This window comes from Boleophthalmus pectinirostris, unplaced genomic scaffold (genome assembly GCF_026225935.1).
Source record: "Boleophthalmus pectinirostris isolate CB_2022bp ecotype Guang Dong unplaced genomic scaffold, ASM2622593v1 HiC_scaffold_12, whole genome shotgun sequence".
In the NCBI taxonomy this organism is placed as follows: domain Eukaryota; kingdom Metazoa; phylum Chordata; class Actinopteri; order Gobiiformes; family Gobiidae; genus Boleophthalmus; species Boleophthalmus pectinirostris.
In genome coordinates this window covers 17,956,219-17,977,126 of record NW_026571018.1, presented here as the reverse complement: position 1 = coordinate 17,977,126, position 20,908 = coordinate 17,956,219, and the positions used below count along the sequence as shown (strand labels likewise).

Sequence of the window (20,908 nt, the reverse complement as noted above, 5' to 3'; positions counted from 1 at the left end):
AGGTCAATTATGGATCATATTTCCCCTTTATTGGTAAAGCAACTTGTATAGCATTTGAAAATATCGTGTGTCTAAGTCATTATTGTGAGTGGAGATCACACAAACAAAATCAAAAGCCTGATTACATGTACGTACTGTCCTGAACACCATATCTTTATTTTAGATAGTTTCATGTAAACACTCTAAGATATGTTATGTGCATAGGCTTCTTGATTATTGACATACACAGCTGATAATGTCACTGCATTATTAACCAGTTTTACTGTAAGTCTTCTGTGAGCAACATCTGGCACAGGAGAAACCACTGAATCTACTTCTTTCTAACACGAATAACAAGGCATTCTGTTAAATTCTGTCACAGTGCGGTCTCCCCACTGCTGCTGCAAAATGATTTCCTCTTATTTTACAAACAGTAGTGAAGAAACATCTTAAACAAGCTGCTCAGAAAACTAAAATACAATCATTCGCTGGATATAAAAGCACCCTCAGTATTTTGGCTGCACTTCACTCCGACCTTTTCCTACGGTGATGTTCAAAGCAACATCTGTTCTAACAGTCGAAATGAATCAATGCTGAAGTAGGGCTGGGCGATATGGATAGAAATTTTATTGTGATCTCATCCATATGACAATATGTTTTGGTGTTATTTAGTCAAAATGTGATTCACTGCTTACCTGTTTAATGCAGTTACAGTTTAATGCTCAAATACACCAAGTCCTCCTTATATAGTCAACCTTCCTAACGCTCTGAGTGACAGGTGGAATTAATCAATCATAGCGAAGTACGAACTCTCAGTACAAGCAAATGGCTAACACTTAAAAGGTGCACTGTGTAACTTTTCTGGTGGAGGGTCTGCTAGGGTGCCCACAGTAATGTTATTGCTTTGCCTCTGATTTAATATATCTTGGTATCTTGTATTTAATCAGTTACTAGAGTTTTCACTCCTCAAAACTACTGCAAAACATGTATTATTTCTGTGATCTGGCCCATTTCTCCACAGATTGGACCTGTAACTTGGCCTGGTGATGTGGCCTTCTTGTCTCCATGAAGATAGTTAACTTAAATGCCATACTGTAAAACATTTCAGGAAAAAACAACATGGAGTTAAGCAGGTAGCGGACCCCTTACCAGAAAAGTTACACAGTGCACCTTTAAAGACAAGTTGTGATCTGACTGGCTCAAAAAAAAAAAATTTATATATATATATTTTTTTTCCAATTTTTTTGTGCATATCGCCCACCCCTGTGTTGAAAAGACTTGGACATACAACCATAAGCTTCATGAGTGCATAATGCAGTTAAATATGGCCAAGTTACATCACAGTCCCTGGACAAAGGATCCGGTAGTTCCCTTTGACACGTTAACATCCCTGCTGATAACAGTAGTGTACAGGAGCAATACAAGACATAAGAAATTGCATATTATTCAAAAACACTGCAGACCAAGGTAAAATTATACTAAGGCTTACAACAGTGTTTGCACTAACAGATATCATTTGAAAATGTAGGACTCCTGACTGTTAAACTCATAACAGTTTCATATGGACATACAGTTGTTATTTTGATTATCTTTGAGTGTAAAAAATAACAAATAAATAAAAAAAATATTACATGAGTCCAGATATTATTAGTGTTGAAAAGCAGTAATGGACCTATTTTGACTAGTCATGCACACACTTCCCTTTCAGAATTCATGAGAAACAAAAGAGGCCTTATCTGAAGAGTAGCTCTGGTCAATGCACTGAATATCTAAGGACGTGAAGTGTGCAAATCATTCACCACACCACTCCTTTCTTCATCTTTGGTCCACTGTAAAGAAAATTACAGTTTCCTCGTTCCAGCAAAAAAAAAAAAAAAAAAAAAAGTCAACTTTGTCTTCCACAAATAAAGAGGTCAGGAATCACAGCCCAGTACAGTTCTTTCTCTCAGTAACAAGGCCACAAAGCGTGTTTTCAAAAGGTTGCATAAGATCAAGCAAAAGGAACATGCAAAATAATACCCTCTTTTGTTGCAAGAAAATAAGAGTAATTCATCCACTTGTTATTGGGATGAAGTTAGGACTCTTATCAAAAGCACATGGCAACAAAGAGAATATTTTCCTTTTGTATTTCCTCATTCACAATGCTACAGGTCTGGTATGCACAGGCAGTTGATGGAGCAGGAAAGTCAACTGTACATGAGTTACTGGAAGCCTTGTCTAGGGGGAGGGAGGTGTTGGGGGGTTTGGGGTCACTGGGGTCAGGTATGGCCTTCCCCTGTGGAGGTAGACCCATTAGCTTTGCTCTTGTGTTTACTCTTGCGGTGGAGCATTCGGCTGAGGGTGGCTGTTCGACTGGCCCTCTCCACTGAAGCGGGAGACTCCAAAAATACCAGGTCGTTATGGGACTGGCTCATGCCCGGCTCCTTCCTCTGGTGACGCCTCCGAAAGAACAGCCTCGCACCTTTCTGGAGGAAGCTGGCTGAAAAATTAGGAAAGAATACTGTTAAATTCAGATTATCATTAACGGAAAAAGCACAGCTAAAATCTAAACAAAAGCAGTGCGAAGAACATTGTGTTAGATGGTAATTATAAGTAATTTCAGTGGAAATAGTTTTGCAGAATTAAATAGAGAGCAGATTAATCACCAGCTAACACATAGTGGATTACACCAACTGAGCAGTGTACTAAGTCAAACCTGGTTTTATAGTGAGATAACAGCTTTTGGATCTACAAACTGAACAAAGAACACTGGTCAATTAAACCCAAATGTAAGTATTCTGTAATTTTATCAAGCATAACATGCAATAAATCTTGAGGATGTTTTTCATACTAGATGATGAGTTCAGTGGGTTTGTCCGGTGGGGTTCTACAGCTCTCAACAATGACAACTATAGTAGTACTGCTTTCTACATCTAGCAAAGTCTACAGGAAGCATTATTGATAAGTGCTTATGAAAGACTTACTCATGTGGACATAATGAGTGCTTAGCACCGCTTTCCTCTAAGTTGGCAGAGTTCAAAAACAAAAAGGTTCAAATAGCAGGAGAGAAAACAGAAACAGACTGCATCACTGAGAGGCAACAGATGGCTGTGAAACGAGCCAAGCACAGATTCTGTAAAATTATGCCTCTAGTAATATGTTATGTTACAACCTCCAGCAGTGAATACAAGTGTGTCAGTAGATCTCTGACCTAAGACCAGAGACAAACCCTCACCTCTGCTCTTCTTACAGTTGGCCTCAGACACACACATGGACAGTGAGGTATTATCCAGCTCTTCTCCTGTATTGCTCTCCCAGTCGTCTGGAGGCCGGCCCACCCCACTGGGGCCCTCCTGGGCATTAGTTTCATCGGGGGGGGCTGAGGGACCCTGATGCTATCGCCGTGGTTACATCCTGACTGGAGCTGCCCTCTGACATGGAGGCATCCATAGCAGCAGCATAGCCCACCATCAGCGCAAGCTCATCGTCCTGAGACACCGGGGTCTGAAATACAAAGAGGTGAAAGGTTTAAATGACAAGACTAACTGTCATAGACATTAACAGACAGTAAAAATGATTGGTGGTACCTTTGCAATGCCGGAAATAATGATAGTGCTCTTCTTCACGGGTGACTTGAGTTTCTGTTTGGCGGACTGGTGAAGCTGTCGAATGGCTGCCTCAGCCACAGGGTCTGTGCCGTTCAGCATCAGCAGCTCAGTGTCTGACGAGGACAGGGCTTTACTCACAATGTTTCCCACCACAGAAGACTGCTCCGAAACACGCCGCTCAGATAACTTGGGCTTGGTGGTTAAAAGTTTCTGAGAAGTGTCTGAGGAAAGAAAATATTTTTATGGAACAATGGAAGATGTACCCCTGACCTGTTTGAATTCAAGAGACAATATTCACCTATGCTGAGTCCCACAGGCAGTGGCCGCCCAGGCTTGCTCTTAACTGCAGTGATGGTGGTGACCACTGTGCCACAGGGCATCACTGTGCGGTCCATCTCCACTCTCTTAGTGGAAGCTGGGGTTGGGGGCTGCCAGGACCTCACCTCACTGGGCTCCAGGTAAGTAAACTAGGAAAGACAACAGTAACAAGTGTTATTAAAAGGAAGGAAAAATAATAATAGAGAAGAAGAAAGAAGCGAAGAACAATAGTTATAAAATTATTTTTAAAAATGTATAGTATAATACAGAATGTAAATAAAGATAACTTGAAAGTCCTCACTTCAGTAGTTAGTGATCCAGTCACTACATCTTTGGTCTTGAGTGCAAATGTTTGCTGTCCTTTGGGCTGCTTCTTCACAAGATCAAAAGGCACTGACACCTGGCCCAGCAATGAGGCTGGTGAAGAAAGTGAATAACAGATTATCTATACACCACAAGCAAAATATATTAGACATCAATCATATATACGTCCTATAGCTTGGATAGGACCTCAGCACCAAAATGTACCAGTCTAAAAAGTCACACGTGATTTTTTTCTATTATTTCAAGTTAATAGATATACATGTTGTCTTTTTTTTAAATCACAAAGGCGGTTATAATCTTTTTAAAATCCAGACTCCATACCGCACTTTACAATAACATTAGTTGTTAATTAGCTGTGACTAATGGATTACTGGCATAATCAGTTTAGTTGTTGCTGCCTTATTGAAATGTGCAACAACAAAGCAACAGAGCTTTGCAATGGAGGCCCAGGACCACAGAATAACAATTTGCAGACATGTCTTACACTCTTGAGGTTGCCCATCATTCACCACCTGAATTTTGAGCTCCTTTGATCGTCCATTTAGCTCACTGGAATAAGAAAAATGTATGATCAGAATTTAAATTAATATTGCAAATGCTGTTAATAAAAACGCACACACACGCACTTACAAAATAAATGGCTGTTCCCAAGTGGCATTAGTGGTGTTTTTGAGAGCTGACGTGCAGAACTTCTGAGGAGGGTCATCTAAGTGTAGTACACACAGAGGGTTTATGCTGCCTGAAGAAACAAGGACAAATTCATTTAGAAAATGTTCACAACACTTTTGATTCTTGTTTGAAATTCAAAAGTTACAAATGTTAAATAAAAAAATAACAAAGTACCAGCAGCATTCACATCCTCATTGCACGTTGCATGAATATTTTTCACCAGAAGTTTCCAGTCATGGGCACGGGGAGGTTTAGGAGGTGATGACGCTTTGTTATGAAGATCCTGTGGAAAAAAAGAGGCAATAGTTAAATACAAAAAATCCTTTAGTAATTATTACACTTATGTACATAAGAGATAATTTTACATGACACCAAATGTTAACAAGATGGGAAATATATAATGTAATATGTTACAATCAATGCATGTTTGAGTAGTCCTGTATGGTCCTACATTCGGTGCTTGAGTGCTCAGAAAATCTCAGACTCTGGTCTAGCACAGATGTCAGATACAATATATGTTGCATAGCCATTTTTTATACACCATAAATATAAATTTGCTGCTTGGAACAGTAAAATGCCACTATGGAGAGTGAGAGTATTTCACATTCAGTATTGCAGTTTATAATGAACAAAATCTTTAGACATTAAAGAGTATGTAATAGTTTATTACTAGGGAGCTTATTACTAGAGCTCCATTGTGACTGTCCTCCCATTGTTTTCAGAAGTAAATGTGTCATTAATTTTTTCAGAGTTTCCAAAAAGAGAAAAAAATTATAATGATATCTATCAGCTATGTGGTACCAAAAGACCACATCATTAAATAAAATTAAATTAAAAGCCGTTCCTGAGATTTTATTTTTGATCAGGGTCTGTCATAAGGTGATATTTTTTCATCTTTTGAGACAGATCAACATAAAATAAACAAGCACCAAACCTGTGTACACACCTTAACCTCTGAGCTCAGAGAAACAGAGGGATGAGTCCCGCACAACAACTGATACAACTGCTCCTTCACAATGTTTAGACTGCAGGGCCCAGGAATGCCCTGTGAAGAGAGGAACTTAATGAACAGAACCGGAAAATGGATGTTTATTTCAAAAGGCAGGCTGAATACTTACCTGATTGGGGACTAGTTTCAGCTGCAGCTCACCGGAGTCCAACTGGGAAATACCCCATGTAACCTGGATCTCACCTTCAGTCTCCTTCATCAAAAGGTCAAGCTAAACAACATAAAAACAAACATTGGTTTATGGTGTGAGTAATTTTTATAGTGGATATCCTGTGGTTAAAAACATGTATATATGCATATCCTGTATCTGAATACATTTTTCTATGTATTTTTCCAGGGCTGAATGATTTGCAATTTATATTTTAACTATAGGATTCTGTTCAGAAGATTCAGAAGAAGTAACAAAATAAATACAAAACAATACAAAAATAACAGATAAAAAAAAAAATTCAGAACATGTTTTTACAGATTTTACGACAGGTTAGCATTTTTTAGATATTTTTTGTTTGTGGAAGAAATCACGGTACTTAAAAAAATTTCAGCCTTTGTGATTTGCTAATTGTTTCCATTCAAATACCGATTTCCATTCGATTGCGATTAATCTTGCAGCTCTAATTCTAACAACTAATTTTCTCCATGATTTTACTAATTATAATAACTCATATATATTCTGTTATTTTTCATTGTTTAATACTGCAGCACCATATCACCAAAGCAAATTCCCATGGAGATAAAACATGAGGAAAACCCCTGATGTTTGTCTCATATGCTTGTTGCATAGTCTCAGTTTCACATGATAAAAGGCGTAATATGATGCTTCTTTAGTTTGTGCTGATACACGGTGAGCAAGCATATGTCTAAATAGTCTCCTCTCAAATTATGCAACCAACTTCGGAATGACTGAACACAGGAAGAGAGAGTAAAAACATGATACTCTCTTGTGTGGATAATGTCTTGGATTGAAGTGGTTATTATGCACCAGGTTGTGGGGTTCAGTGAATAAATATTTTACAAGCTTAGCCTCCTGAAGTGCATCAGACTAATGTTTACATCAATTACAACATACACAAAATACACGGTGGAAAAGAACTGAAGTAACACAACATAAAACTCTGCTTTCAAAAGTCATAATAATAAGTGACAAAAGGGTGAAGTTTACTTGTTAAAAGCCAACCAAACAATTCAATGAACTGGGTGATCATGTCACAGCGTGTCTAGATTCCAAACAATGGTCTTATCGGTATCCATGCTCAGGTGAATCTTCCAGGAAAATGATTCATGAACAGGGCCAAGGGAAGGAAGAACACTGGAAAATGTGTTAAAATGAAACTGTATTTGTAATGATTCAATCATCTAGAATCTAAATTAACCACAGTTACATTATATTTTAAATACATTTATATTGTTAGTCTTTGCTTAATAATACATTGTGATGTGTGAGCAATTGTGTCCAAATAATTTCCCTTTTGATCCATAAAGTTTGTCTAAGTCTATTTTAGTAATATTCACCAATACTATAAATAATTATTTATAAAGATGGTTGGGTCAGCTGACAACAAACAAATATTTGCGTGTTCAGCATGTCTTTAATGTTTGGTGGCTTATCTTTTTCATTAGAAATAGAAATATGGGTCAGAAAGACATTTTACTGGGGTCTATATGAATGAAGAGCAGTTAAATGATAACTATGGCCTATTACACAGTACATTTGACAGTAGGCCCTGTATTCAACCACATCACCCATCCCTGGCTGCCCTCATTGGGTCATTTAACATGTTTATGGAATATACTGTCCACCCAGACCCTTCCTAAACACATGAGGCATTTCAGACTGTTGTCGTTTTAAATGAATAGATGGAGACATTTGAAAGAACCTTCTGATTTTTTCCAGACTGGACCAAACAAAGCTGGCCTGAAAAGCCAAAACAAGTCCTCTATTATGAGCCTGCAACAATTACAGAACCCTGACAAAAACAGAACACTTCCACTTTAAATCCACCTTTGACCCATCACTTCCATTGTATTTATGGCAATGAGCTTGGATGCCTGGACAAGTACTTATTGTCTAAAAATAGAGGTAATACAATTGGCTTAACTGGCAATGCTAATACTATCAATTACAACATAGCCTCCTATCCACAGATCCTGTCTTAGTGCAGGTTAATAATCCTTCACTATGTCAAGATAATTTGAGAAGAGACCAGCATTGAATTCATTCTTTCAAAATATGATTGATTACTGGGAATTAGCTGTGATTATCCATCTGTTGCATAATTAGAGCCTCTTTAGTCTTGATTACAAGGTTAGGCTCTTAAAAATAAACCATTGATTTACTATTCCGTTTGTACACAGAGAGACAGAAATACTTTGATGTAGAACTTATGCCAGGAATGAGGTCATGTTGGACAGTACACAGAGTACAATAAAAACTACGGATGGTCTGGTGTGGATTTTTTTAAGCAGATAGCAATATCCAATATTTGCAGGTGCAGATATTAAGCTTTTAAAATCCATAGCAAAAACCACACATTTATGTTAATTTACAGTAAAGCTGACAAATCAAATTAACTAAAAATAATAACAAAATGTATTTATCTGGGATCAAAGTCATAAAATCATTTGTTGCATGATTGTGTAAACATACAGCGACACTTTCACTCAGTGATCTGTTGATTATTGTCTGTGGTGAAAAAATCTGATGCAAGACAAATCAGGAATAACACAGATATTAAAGCAGGGCAGAAAAAATACTGGTGCCAAATGTTCAATATTAGACCAATAACAATGTCTGGGGAAAACAACAAACAGCCGATAACTCATCTCTAATAAAAAATGCAGATGAGACTTACCAAGAATAAAAAGGATAAGGAGTGCTGTGTGGGTTCATAGAAAGATTTTCAAAAACAAGTGCTCAGTTGGAGATAGGGGTGGTTATTTGCAAAGGGAAAACAGCTCTGTCTTTTGGGTGTAATGTATAAAGTATAAAATGTATTGTGTGTTAAAGGCCCCAATTACACAAAATTGACTCTTGTGAACTTTAAATTATATTATAATGCTGTTACCTATTCAAAAACATACCTGGAGTTATGTTTTGTTTCATTCACACATGTTTGAGTAATCCTCTGTTCAACCTTGTGATGTAATGTAGCGGTGGTTTTCAGGTTAACAGCTGCCCTTTACCTTTAGTTCAGAACAGACTGTTGATGAAGCACAGTGGAGCACTTCCGGTATTACCACACAAGATGGAACGGAGTGTTTTCTGTTTGAGAGAAGAACTCAGCCTACATATGCAGAGTTAGTGTGTTAAACATGTGTGAATGAAACAAAACGCAACTCCAGGTATGTTTGTGATGAGGAAACATTATAACATAGACCTAAAAATAGAGTAATATAGGCCCTTTAAAAGCTGATGTATTGCTTTCAGGCTTTGAGTACATTTACCTGTATCTCCAGTGGCTCTATGCACACTGTGTATTTACAAGGAGGCGATGCAGCAGAGTTTGTGGATGCTGCGCTGACACAGAACTGAAGCTTTTCCGCGACCATCCTGCAGCAAGCAGCCTGTTGGGAAAGAAAGAGTGACGCTTAGACTTACACACATGTAAATCCTGTCCAAGGTATTTGAATAGAGCCAGAGTAGAGCATGAATCACAGCAGCCATTCAAATAAGAAAAAAAGACATGAAGATAAAGAGACTACACAGTATGCTGAAAGGTGCATTAAAAAAATCAATGTTTGGCAAATTCTTCTATGTTTAAAGTACTCAACGTTTCTGCTTCCAACAGCAAAATATAAAGCCAAGACTGCAGGTTTGATGATAAGTGGAGAAAATACCATCTTAATTACAGGATGAGTCTAGTGTGGCATTAGGTTGATGTGAGAGTAGAGGTGGTCAGATAATCCAAAAATATATAATAATGTGAATGGAAAAAATTTAGTATATTGTTTTTAATAAAGAAAAGAATGCTGCAAAAAAAAATGTTATGAAGATTCCAAACAGGGCTATAAAGTTATATCTCTGCACTTTTGTGGGTAATGCTATCATTTCACATGTTTTAACACATTTCTGTTGGCTTGATATGATTGATTTGAATATCATAACTTGGATACTCCACAAAGAAAAATGTTTTTTCAACACATGAGAGCATATCTACACATCTGCTCATGCAGTAGTCCACAGCTCTCACTGCCCTTCCTTACATGGAGATTGACAGCCAGGTAAGCTTCTTATAATGAACACACACAGAGCCTCGGAGTGAAAATAAGCCTATTGCACCCTGCATTCAGCTACAGTGCACCTGGTATTTTTGTCCATATTGCAATCATAACAAAGAAAAAGCTGAGCTAGCATTTAGGAAACTGTAAACAGCTTCGATGGCTGCCAACACAACAAAGAACTGAAACCATGAAAGTATAATAAGGTCATATTATAGATCCATAACCGAAACCCATTAAAACTTGTATTAACAAAAATAAAGACTAAAACATGTACCTTATGATTGAGGGACTTCTGAAAATTAGTCACTTGACTGACCACAAGTTCAGAGGCTTCAAGAGCATCTTCCTCGAAAGTGAACACAACTGGACTCTGAAACAAAAAAACAGAAACATTGAAGCACAAACTAATTATCAATAGCATGTGATTTTGTGTGTGTATTAAAGTTAAGGTGCAGAAAGGCAAATAAATATGCCTTGAAGCTAAAGGATTGAAGTAAAACATTGTGTAATCCTATACTGGCAACACAAGCAAGTAGTAGGTGACGATGATGGTGTCAAATGTACTGTTTTAGATTAAGGATAAGGCATTTGCTGAGCCCTATACTGATGTTGTTTGCCGCTGTTTGAGTACATCTTATGACAGTTTACTGAAGTCACCTGCCTGTGTGTAGAGAGGGGTTTGCTGGTCATAAGACTACTTACTCTGCACTTCCTAGATTCGCCATTCAAGGCTCTGCACCAAGCCGCTCTCCACACATTTTTCCAGCTTTTCAATGACAGCGCCCATCCCAAAAGCGCCTCTGCTTCTTCCCTTTTATCTGCATTGTCCTTTAAAGCAGGTGATTTTCTCGCGGTGCCCCCTAACTTGAAATACTGTACAAAATACAGTAACAGTGTAATCAGGGACGCAATGAATAGAGTGACCATGCATAGCCACTGCGGATCCTCCAAGCCAAAGAATGAGCCTGAACTTTCCAATTCGGACATTCTCTTCAGAAATCACAATGCTAAACGCCCTCCTTGTGCAAATTACTTCAACAATAGCATAGTATTTGTTCAGCTAATCTACACAGGCAGTCCATCATCGCTGACAGCAGCACAACCCTTGATGTAAATAAGACTTCTGGGTCATCATATTGCCCGCTTATTTGGCGAAAGTGGTTTAAAAGTCCTAAATAGTGAGGTGAGCATCTGTACTATAAACAAAAGACAATATAGTAAACATGCAAGAAACTTATTTGAGCATTCCCCTCACACTGCTGCTGAATGGGTGTTAGCTTAGTCGGCTAATCTATACTACGACTCGTATAAACTGGCTATTCGTCCTGCAAAACAGCAAAACCGCCGAAGTTAGACAAAAATCCCGTTATTTCCAAAGTGACTCCATTTTTCGACAGCCAAACTCCAAGCAAGAGTCCCACAAAAACATTATGAAGCAAATGCAGCAGCGATCGCCACTACACTTGCATTGCAGCTGAGTCTGACTGTACAAAGTTGCAGTTTGTTAGAGAAGGATATGTGGCACTGTAAGTCCCACAATGCACTGCGATACCAATAAACACAGTGGTATATGATATATTTATTGGTAAAACACAAATAAAAATTTGTATATTTTACTTATTTCACTAGGTTATATATTGAACATTAATATATTAGTCAATTTCGGTTTAAATAATAAAATAACTCTACGGTCGTCTGCGCGTTACTGAAGTTGGACCCACGTCGCACACCGTACTGAATCCTCTCGTCATCGCTTTTCCTATGATTTTTTTCCCCCTCTTCATTTTCTTTATTTTAACAGCATTTAACAACATAAACTGCAGTATTTTGAAGTGATTCGTCTTTTAGCTTATAATGGGGCCAGGGAGCTCACAAGAGTTATCAGTTTATATTCCAGTGCACTTGTTTTTTTCGTTTTAAATAGACCACGCCTACAAAGAGAGGTAAACAAGCGTGTAGCGCTCGTCAGCTAGCACCACAGCAGTAGCAGCCATTAGTTTATTTATCTTTCTAGCGTAAAGTAGCTATATCTTTAGGTTATAAAGTAGATATATACGTATTTTTAACCATGAATTGTCGATCAGAAGTCCTCGAAGTGACTGTCGAAGCGAGGCAAGTAGAAGAGTCTATGCTGGCTCTGCTTCACACCATATTACTGCATCGTAGCACAGGAAAATTTCATTACAAAAAGGAGGGCACCTACTCCATTGGGACTGTGGGTACGCAGGACATAGACTGCGACTTTATTGACTTCACATTTGTCAGAGTCTCATCAGAGGAGCTGGATAGAGTCATAAGGAAAGCAGTGTCAGAGTTCAAGGTACGTAGTGATTAGGCTACAGTTGTTTTGTTGCTCATAATGTCCATAATTAAACCTTGTCATATGTTTTTCTTAGGATGCTCTGAGTGTTTCTGGCTCTGATGGCATGGGGCAGATCTCTTTAGAGTTTTACCAGAAGAAGAAGTCACGGTGGCCCTTTTCAGATGAGTGCATCCCATGGGAGGTGTGGAGCATCAAGGTCAACGTAGTCAACCTGGCCAATGAGCAAGAGAGACAGATCTGTCGGGAGAAAGTTGGAGAGAAGTTGGGCGAGAAGGTCATAAATGTGGTTGAAGTCATTAACCGACATGAATATCTGCCAAAGATGCCCACCCAGTCTGAGGTTGACAATGTGTTCGACACCAGTCTAAAGGATGTTCAGCCATATCTGTACAAAATCACGTACCAGATCACAGATTCTCTTGGGACCTCAGTGAGCACCACCGTGAGAAGGCTTATTAAAGACACTTTAGCCTTGTGAGGACACCGTAGGGTCACATCCATGCAAAAGCTGTATATATTTTGGACATCTAATCAGCACCTGGTGAAATTTTACATTTGTTTAAATCTGTGTAAGAACATGGTTATTCCTGATTGTGTTATTTATCAAGTTAGATTTGATTAGATTTTTAAACATTTGTTTAACTATTATGCCAATAGGTCGAAAGCAATGTGTCCTATAGAATACATACATACCTACAAAAGTGATGTAATTACTTTTCTATAATAATCTAATTTGGAAGCATTAAATTACATAATTCTAAACTTGAACTTTGTGGTTTTTTTCTTATTTAAACTATAATGTGTATTATAAGCTATGTAGAGAAAAAAGTAAGATAATTCACATTTCCATGTTAGAACTATGGATAACAAACCATTTCCTTTTCTATTAGATGAGCTTCCCCTCTCTAGACTTTTATGAAGCCTGTGACCTGACACTTTGAGCAGGCAGGATTTCCAGTTTGTATTTTTCCAGTTGAAAGTCCCAACTTCCAAAGTACTCATTATACTTTCCAGACAAAAACATAAAATGGTAGAAACAAGCTTGAAAGTAGGTCTCATCAATATCACTTTATTACAGAGAGCAGAGAGCTGTAGAAAAACCCTGAACATAAAACAAGTCCAAAAAACAACAGTTATGATGAACCAGTGCTAGTATAAATTAGTATTATTGCAATGAAAGCACAATACTTAACAAACTTCAATATTTTACTTATAAACCTTATAGAAAAAACGAGAATACAAACAATTCTATATACATAAACCAAGTTGTGAAACTATTATTTTTTCCACAAATAAAAGCACTATCCAAACATTTGTCTCTTCAAATTGTCCAAAACACTAGCAACAATCATATACAAAGAAACATACTGTATATAACAACAACTTGAGCCAAAGCATAAGAATTGTTACTTGTGTAATAATACAGTTGTTAACAAAGTAATACAATCAAAGCACAATCTTTAATAACGAAGTCTTAATAAGTCCATTCAATCACGTACACTTTCTTCCTTCAACTATATTTACCTGTAAAAGCCTGAGTTAAATGCTATTGGCCATTGTGCTTAAGAGAAATGATAGTGAAGGAAAAAGTCGAAGTTGCATAAGGCAATCCAAGTTTTGTAAAGCTCACACAATGGTAATGGTTTACTGCTCTATTGATGTGTAAATATTTACACTACTTTAAACTGGGGTGATCAACATACATATATTTTGCTGTGCTAAATTAACCTAAAACCTGATAGTAATTTGGTATTGATGTGAAAATAGTTTTATGGACACTGCATAAATCGAGAAGATCAAAAATGGTTATAGCTAAATTACTACAGAAAAAATCTGCTGCGCTAATTCACCCAAAAATGTTTTAAAGCCAATTACACATACTCTACAATTTAACTGATCAACATAAGTGCATATTGCATACAGTATTCAGGCCACAACATTTTAAGATGTAATTAACACCTAGAGATATTACTCCGATACAACAAGCACTTCACTAATAAGAAATTCAGCTACAGCATAAGATTAATAAAGCACTTCCAAACACCATGTAAATAAACAAGGGTGTAACTGTAGCCTCTGATTTCAAAAATTGCACTGTTTCACTGGTGAGTACCAGACTACTGTTTTCGTCACACGTCAATATTGATAAATACATGTAAAATGAAATGTGTCTAATCTATAGATATAAATGATTTAAAACAAGAGTTTGAAAGCAAACTAAACTATCATGAAAAATCTAGCACTTGATTGCACATTCACCTTTACATCTATAAAAAGCTTGACAAATTCATAATAATGTTAGAGGCAGATTGTACATTCAGAGTCTTCCTTTCTAGGCTGAGGTGTATTTTTGTATATTTCAGACATATTTTACATGTGGCTATGGCTCTGCTCATGGCTCCACAGACTAAAGGCAGTCTTGAAGGTCCTGTGGCAGAGTTTACACATGTACTGCCTCTTGAATGTTAGGGCAGAGAGAGAGGGCGCATGATAAAATAGGGTGTCTGGCTCCTGAGGACCGGCTGGGTTCTCCAGGCTGTTTGTCCTGGATATAGGTCTGGGACTGGTGGGCGGCAGCTCAAACTCTGCTCTCCTGTTCTTACTCACAGAGCCACTGGGCTCTGGGCTCCCAGACTCCTCACTCACTGATGCTGCGACAGGCACTGGTTGTGTCGACTTAACCACAGAGGCCTGAGAGGGGGGACGCTCTGAGTTCTGAGGGGTTAAAGGAGGGGAGGGGGACAGAGGGGAGGGCTGTCTTTCTATCTCTTTGGCTCCTTGTTCATTAGCGGACATGTGAGACTGGAAGTGGCTCCAAAGGCGGAAGTTGGTCCTAAAGGCCTTGTTGCAGATGTGGCAGATGAAAGGTTTGATGTGGCACAGCAGCTCCTGGTGCCGTTCCAGGTCTTTGCGAGAACTGAATAAGTTTCCACATTTCTCACATGGCCACACACCAGGCTCCTCTGCTCCAGCTTTGGTGTCTGCGTTTTCCCTCTCACTTACATCCTCTTCTATTGGCTCCTCTTTTACCACCAGCTTGCCATGATGGCTCATGCTCAGGTCTTCAGGCACATATGATGAAGAGTCTTCCGAATCATAAATGGGTTGACCCGATGAGTTACTGTAACTAATGTCCTCCCTGGCACTGCTACTGTGCATGTGTACTCCACTGTACTGCTCCTCTCCGAACATCCTTTCCTCTTCATCCATCGCTTCTTGACGGTTTTCCTGATGTGTTAACTGGAGCTGGTCTTTAGCACTCATCATATTATGATTATGTACTTCTACCTGGTGACGCCATATGCTAAAGGAGGATTTGAAGGTTCGCATACATTCCAGGCATGTTAGTTTCTTGTATTTGCAATGTGTCTCATGGTCCTTTTTCACCACAGGGCTTGAGAATCTGAGGCCACAGTAAGGGCACACTGTTGCATGTCGACAGCCCCTCTCATGGTCACCTTGTTCAAAGAGAGAAGACAACTTTACATTACAAAGTCTACAGAAGTAAACTCCACTGTCAGCATTATTCTCCTGGCTCAGCTCTCCTCCTTGAGGCATGTCATCTCTAGTTTCCTGCTCAGTCCTTTCAGTTCTTTGGTGGCTGAAAAGGTGACTCTTTATGTGCTGTCTGTACTGAGATTGAAACACATATACTTTTCCGCAGTAAGGGCAAATAAAGTTGGTCCTGGTTTTTTTCTTGCCAAGTACAGAGGACTGTAAGCCTTGTTTGTTTCTCTTCAACTTCCAAAGCAAAGCTTTCTTTATTTCCCGCTCACGTACAATATCAATTAGCTTTTTTTGGAACTTCTCATCTAATACAGAGGTGCTAGAGGATGCTGGATTTTGCATTACACCATGCTGAGTTTGGCAGTGTGTCCACACTTTGAAGTTTGTGTGGAAGCGCTTGTGACAGATCTCACAAACATAGGGCTTCTCAGGATTATGGTACATGTTTACATGGCGATGTAGACCTGCACTTGACCTGAAGACCTTCAAACAGTTCCAGCATTTGAATGTTTTGCCTGGATGAGACTCATCACTGTTTTCATCTAATTCAGCACCAGCAGACTGAGGTATTGATTCTGATATGTTCTCCTCTGAATGAAGGCCATGTTCCTTGAACAGTTTATTCTTTTTAAATGGATACCGTCTATTATCTGGCCTGTCCTTTCTTTTTACAGAAATATTCATGTCTGGCTTTGTGCTTTGCTCAAAGTTAGTTTGAAAGTCTTTCAGACTAACAGGCAAAGCATCTCCCACTGTGATTCGAACTATGTCCATGGGGTCAGCCAGTGGACTGCTGGGCTCAGCTTTCACACTTACATCTCTCTCTACCTGAGTTTCAGCATCATACCTCCGTGACCTGAGAACCAAAGGGGATGTTCTTTTGGGACCACCATTGTGGACGGGAGTGTCTGGGCCGGAAACTCTTGAAGCCATTTTAACCACAGACTGTTCACGGTTTTGCAGCTCCCGTAACTCCAGAGTAGGTGAGAAGACTGGAACAGGACTGTCCATTGACAATGATCTTCGGAGAAGACTTTTTATGAGTGGTCCACTCCGGTCAATAGTCTGGGTTGGCTCTTGTGTGGTACTCTGAAGGGGAACTTTACTGTGATAATGGGAATCATATTCTCCACTGTCTTCTTTTGTGTTTTGGTCACACTGCAGTCTGATGTGCTGCACCTCAGCATCACTGAAAGACACAGATGAAGTCAACTGGGGCCTAACTGATGTAATATGTGATGAATTGCCTTTCAGTATCGAAGTGTAAGGATGGATGGATTTCCGTTCAGAGGTATCAGTCATTTGTGAAGCTTTCATAGCTTCAGAAGTTCTTATTGATTTGAATGACTTTTGTACAGACGGGGGAGGGGTCTCTCGGGCAGAGAGTGAAGACGAGGCAGTCTCAGGTGGCTTGTTTGAATAATTTGAATAGGAAGAGTGGGCTGTGTCTGTTTTAACCCTTCTCACGATTACACTTCTTGCCTGGACATCATTCTCATCACCCTCTGAGAAACTAAATCTTTTTCTTGACACACAGTAGGAGGCGTGTGGCCTTGCTGATGCAATGTTGGTGAGAAAGGGGATCCCTAGGCTGTAGCCGAGTTCTTGAATTGCTGCCAGGCTACCGTTATCAACAAATAGGGATGAAGAGTAGATGTAGTTCAGGACAATCTCAAAAGCATCCGGCTCACAGAAGTCTAGATTCACAATCTTTGTTGACTCTGTATCCATCCGAGTGAATAAAGATTGGAAATATTCACTGCTGGCTGCCAAGACACTCTTATGGGCATTATACTTCTGATCTGCAACCACCAGGATCACATCACACATTTGCCCCTTCAGCCGCTGCTCATTCAGCACCCCCAACACTGAGAGGGCATGGGAGGGATTACTGTAATGCATAAGGCTCTCCATGGCTGAAAAACAAAAAGGGAAGTCATTTCAATACACGAAGACAAAGACATTTGTGATGATATTAATAAAGTAAAGAATAAAAGAAACCATTAAAAAGATATTTTTAAAAAAGGGCCAAATGATCAATGTTACTTTGAGGTTGACACATACACTAATTAGCCTATATGTCTATGTCTCATACTTCCCCATTTTTAACATTTACTGGCAGCATATAAAGTGGATTACATCATGTTATTTTGTGGCCATGGAGTTAATTTTTTTGCCTACTGAAGAGCTCAAGGAAGTAAAAAGAGGAAAGATTCTGGGCAGTACTGAATTTGGTTTGAATGATCTATCATATGAACCTGTTTTTCAAATAAGTGTTCATAAGTAATGATCTGATAGATAAACTGATATTGTGGGAACATTTATTTTGAAACTTGTCGACGAAGAAAAAATGTCAGCAGCATACGCTTCTATGCCCATGGATTTAGTTCCACCGTGGACACTTATAAAAAATAAATAAGATAACAGAGTTTTCAACCCACGCACGAGTTTAACAGATCACATTTACAAATACGCCAGTAGTTGAATGTTGAGTAATTTGTGCTTTATATAAGGAGGGCAGAAAGGAAAGAAGGAAGAAAGAGTTTTGTGTGCAGTCCATACAGAAGATGTTGCTACATTTTACAGATAAGCTTATCTTTGATGAAGTTATCAGACCGCTGTTTTTGCTGAAACAAAATGTGCCTAACATCACCGCTAATTATAGAAAGAAAAGTTGTGTGTGCCGCCCCGAAACGTTTCAATGGGCTCCAGCAGCGTGATCAGGGGATGAAAACACAGGCGGCGCGGACACGCAGACACTAGTTGGAGCGAGAGGAGGAGTAGCTAAATAAAATCCGCTACTTTTGATATTGTGCGGTTTTTATTCGCGCAAAACCTTTGGCCGCTTTATGGTCAGTGCTTCGCCTGCAAAACAGGTTGTCGCTGGTGAGCATTTTCCAGCAGCACAATCCCCCTTTTCGAGTTACGTCAGTGAGGAAAAGGAGAAGCCTGATCTCCTCCAAGCACTTCTCAGAGTCTGTTTAACCACCCGCGCTCAGCCGTAAGTTAGTGGGAGACGTGTCCACTTACCGGAGCCGTCGTTAATTAAGTCTTTCCTCCCCACACACGGACTTTATTCAGTGTTGTGTGGATTTCTCTGCGCTGCTCGTGATTCCATCCATCTTGAATTTGACGTCATCCCACACCAGGGATGAGGTCATCGCAAAGAGCGCTCGTCACGTCGCCGCGCTCTGATTGGCTGCTCGAGTATGTGGAGGCGGGACTAACCGAGACTTGATGAGAGGCTAATTTAAAGGGAAAGCTCTAGTTTACGTGCACATTTCTACTATTTAATTCAAACTCACTCTGCGGACTATTTTTTTCGACCATTAGTAACACTGGGTTTTATAATTTATTTATTTGCTTTATGACATGAGAGATGTGACAGATATGACGTGAGAGATACAGGACTACATTCATACCATACTCCCTACAACTGTACAACAACTCACCTTTGTGTAACAGATAATACTCCCTACAACTGTACAACAACTCACCTTTGTGTAACAGATAATACTCCCTACAACTGTACAGCAACTCACCCTTACGTAAGAGATAATACTCCCTATAACAGCACAACAACCATACAACTGAACAACAACTCACCCTTATGTAACAGATAATACTCCCTACAACTGTACAACAAGTCACCTTTGTGTAACAGATAATACTCCCTACAATGGTACAACAACTCACCTTTATGTAACAGATAATAATCCCTACAACTGTACAACAACTCACCTTTGTGTAACAGATAATAATCCCTACAACTGTACAACAACTCACCTTTATGTAACAGATAATAATCCCTACAACTGTACAACAACTCACCCTTAAATAACTGATAATACTCCCTACAACTGTACAACAACTCACCTTTGTGTAACAGATAATACTCCCTATAACTGTACAACAACTCACCTGTACCTAACAAATAATACTCCCTACAACTGTACAACAACCCACCTTTATGTAACAGATCCTAGGTCCTGTCAATCATCATATCATTGTTGCTTTCTATGACCTCTAGTATATTGACTACTTATTTTTCCATTTTATTTTGACAGTATATTTTCATTTATATTATTATGTCTTATTTTACATCTGTCTCTTACTATCTTTTTTTGCTACATATTTAGAATTTATTATTACCATTCATATTTTCATTCTTTGTTATTATTTTATATTGTGATGTGTGAGCTACTGTGTCCAAATAATTTCCCTTATGGATCAATAAATTTTGTCTAAGTCTAAGTCTATATAAACTTAAAAGTTGTTGTTCTTGATTACAGGTCATAATTGGTGCTAAAATATTGCAATGAAACTCAAACAAAACAATAACAAAGACTATCAGAATGCCACAAGCCTACAAAAAGAGTGCACTTTTTTCAGTAATGTTTGGTTTACATACAGTTTAACATAATGGAGTACGTCTATGCTCTCACGCTGGTCCCAATGAAACTAATTAGATTGATGAGTGAATGAAGGACCATTGCAGCAGAAGATTGTTGCCATTAAGTTTGGCACCCAAAGGAACCAGTTGCTATTTGTATATATGTATATTTATATACAACAGAAATAACTGTTGTGGCCTTTAGCACTACAGAATGTGTGAAAAGGTCTTAATGTCTTTTGTTTCTTTATGCATATCCATCATTAGCTTTGTTGTGCATTATTATTTTGTCCATCTTTTCTTGTCAAACCTGTGCGCTTCAGTGCGCATTTTAGTCATTACTCAGTGAATGAACAGGCTAATTAAGTACGATTTTACACCTCATTATAAAAGAATATGTATTGAATTTCATTTCAAGCTCTATCAATAATCATAGGGCACTTTGATAATTTGTCATAATAGCTGTAATAGCAATTCTTCAAATATGTTTAATTAGCTGCATATATCACTACAAATAAAGCAATAGAGCATATTTTTCGAAGAACTAAATATGGTCAGGAGGTATCAGGGTTCTCATGTGC

General features: G+C 38.7%; 3 protein-coding genes across 3 annotated transcripts; 1 reads left to right on the top strand and 2 right to left on the bottom strand.

Moving 5' to 3' along the window:
• Positions 1-584: 584 nt before the first annotated feature.
• LOC110165108 (C2 domain-containing protein 2) lies at positions 585-11,616 on the bottom strand. Its single transcript, XM_055149020.1, is given in 14 exon segments — positions 585-2,458; positions 3,194-3,341; positions 3,343-3,462; positions 3,546-3,787; positions 3,865-4,033; positions 4,186-4,301; positions 4,693-4,757; positions 4,839-4,947; positions 5,052-5,160; positions 5,824-5,922; positions 5,996-6,097; positions 9,328-9,447; positions 10,379-10,474; positions 10,807-11,616. Coding segments are annotated over 14 exon segments (2,001 nt in total). The 5' UTR covers positions 11,092-11,616; the 3' UTR covers positions 585-2,237.
• Positions 11,617-11,820: 204 nt separating this feature from the next.
• On the top strand, positions 11,821-13,195 carry atg101 (autophagy related 101). Its single transcript, XM_020930298.2, has 2 exons — positions 11,821-12,424; positions 12,501-13,195. The coding sequence occupies exons 1-2, from the start codon at positions 12,173-12,175 to the stop codon at positions 12,903-12,905; spliced, it is 657 nt and encodes a 218-aa protein (XP_020785957.1). The 5' UTR covers positions 11,821-12,172; the 3' UTR covers positions 12,906-13,195.
• Positions 13,196-13,469: 274 nt separating this feature from the next.
• Positions 13,470-19,094, bottom strand: zbtb21 (zinc finger and BTB domain containing 21). The gene is made up of 2 exons (XM_020930220.2): positions 18,965-19,094; positions 13,470-17,850 (listed from the first exon to the last, which is right to left on the bottom strand). Exon 2 carries the CDS (start codon positions 17,846-17,848, stop codon positions 14,798-14,800), a length of 3,051 nt encoding a protein of 1,016 aa, XP_020785879.1. The 5' UTR covers positions 17,849-17,850; positions 18,965-19,094; the 3' UTR covers positions 13,470-14,797.
• Between the last annotated feature and the right edge of the window lie 1,814 nt (positions 19,095-20,908).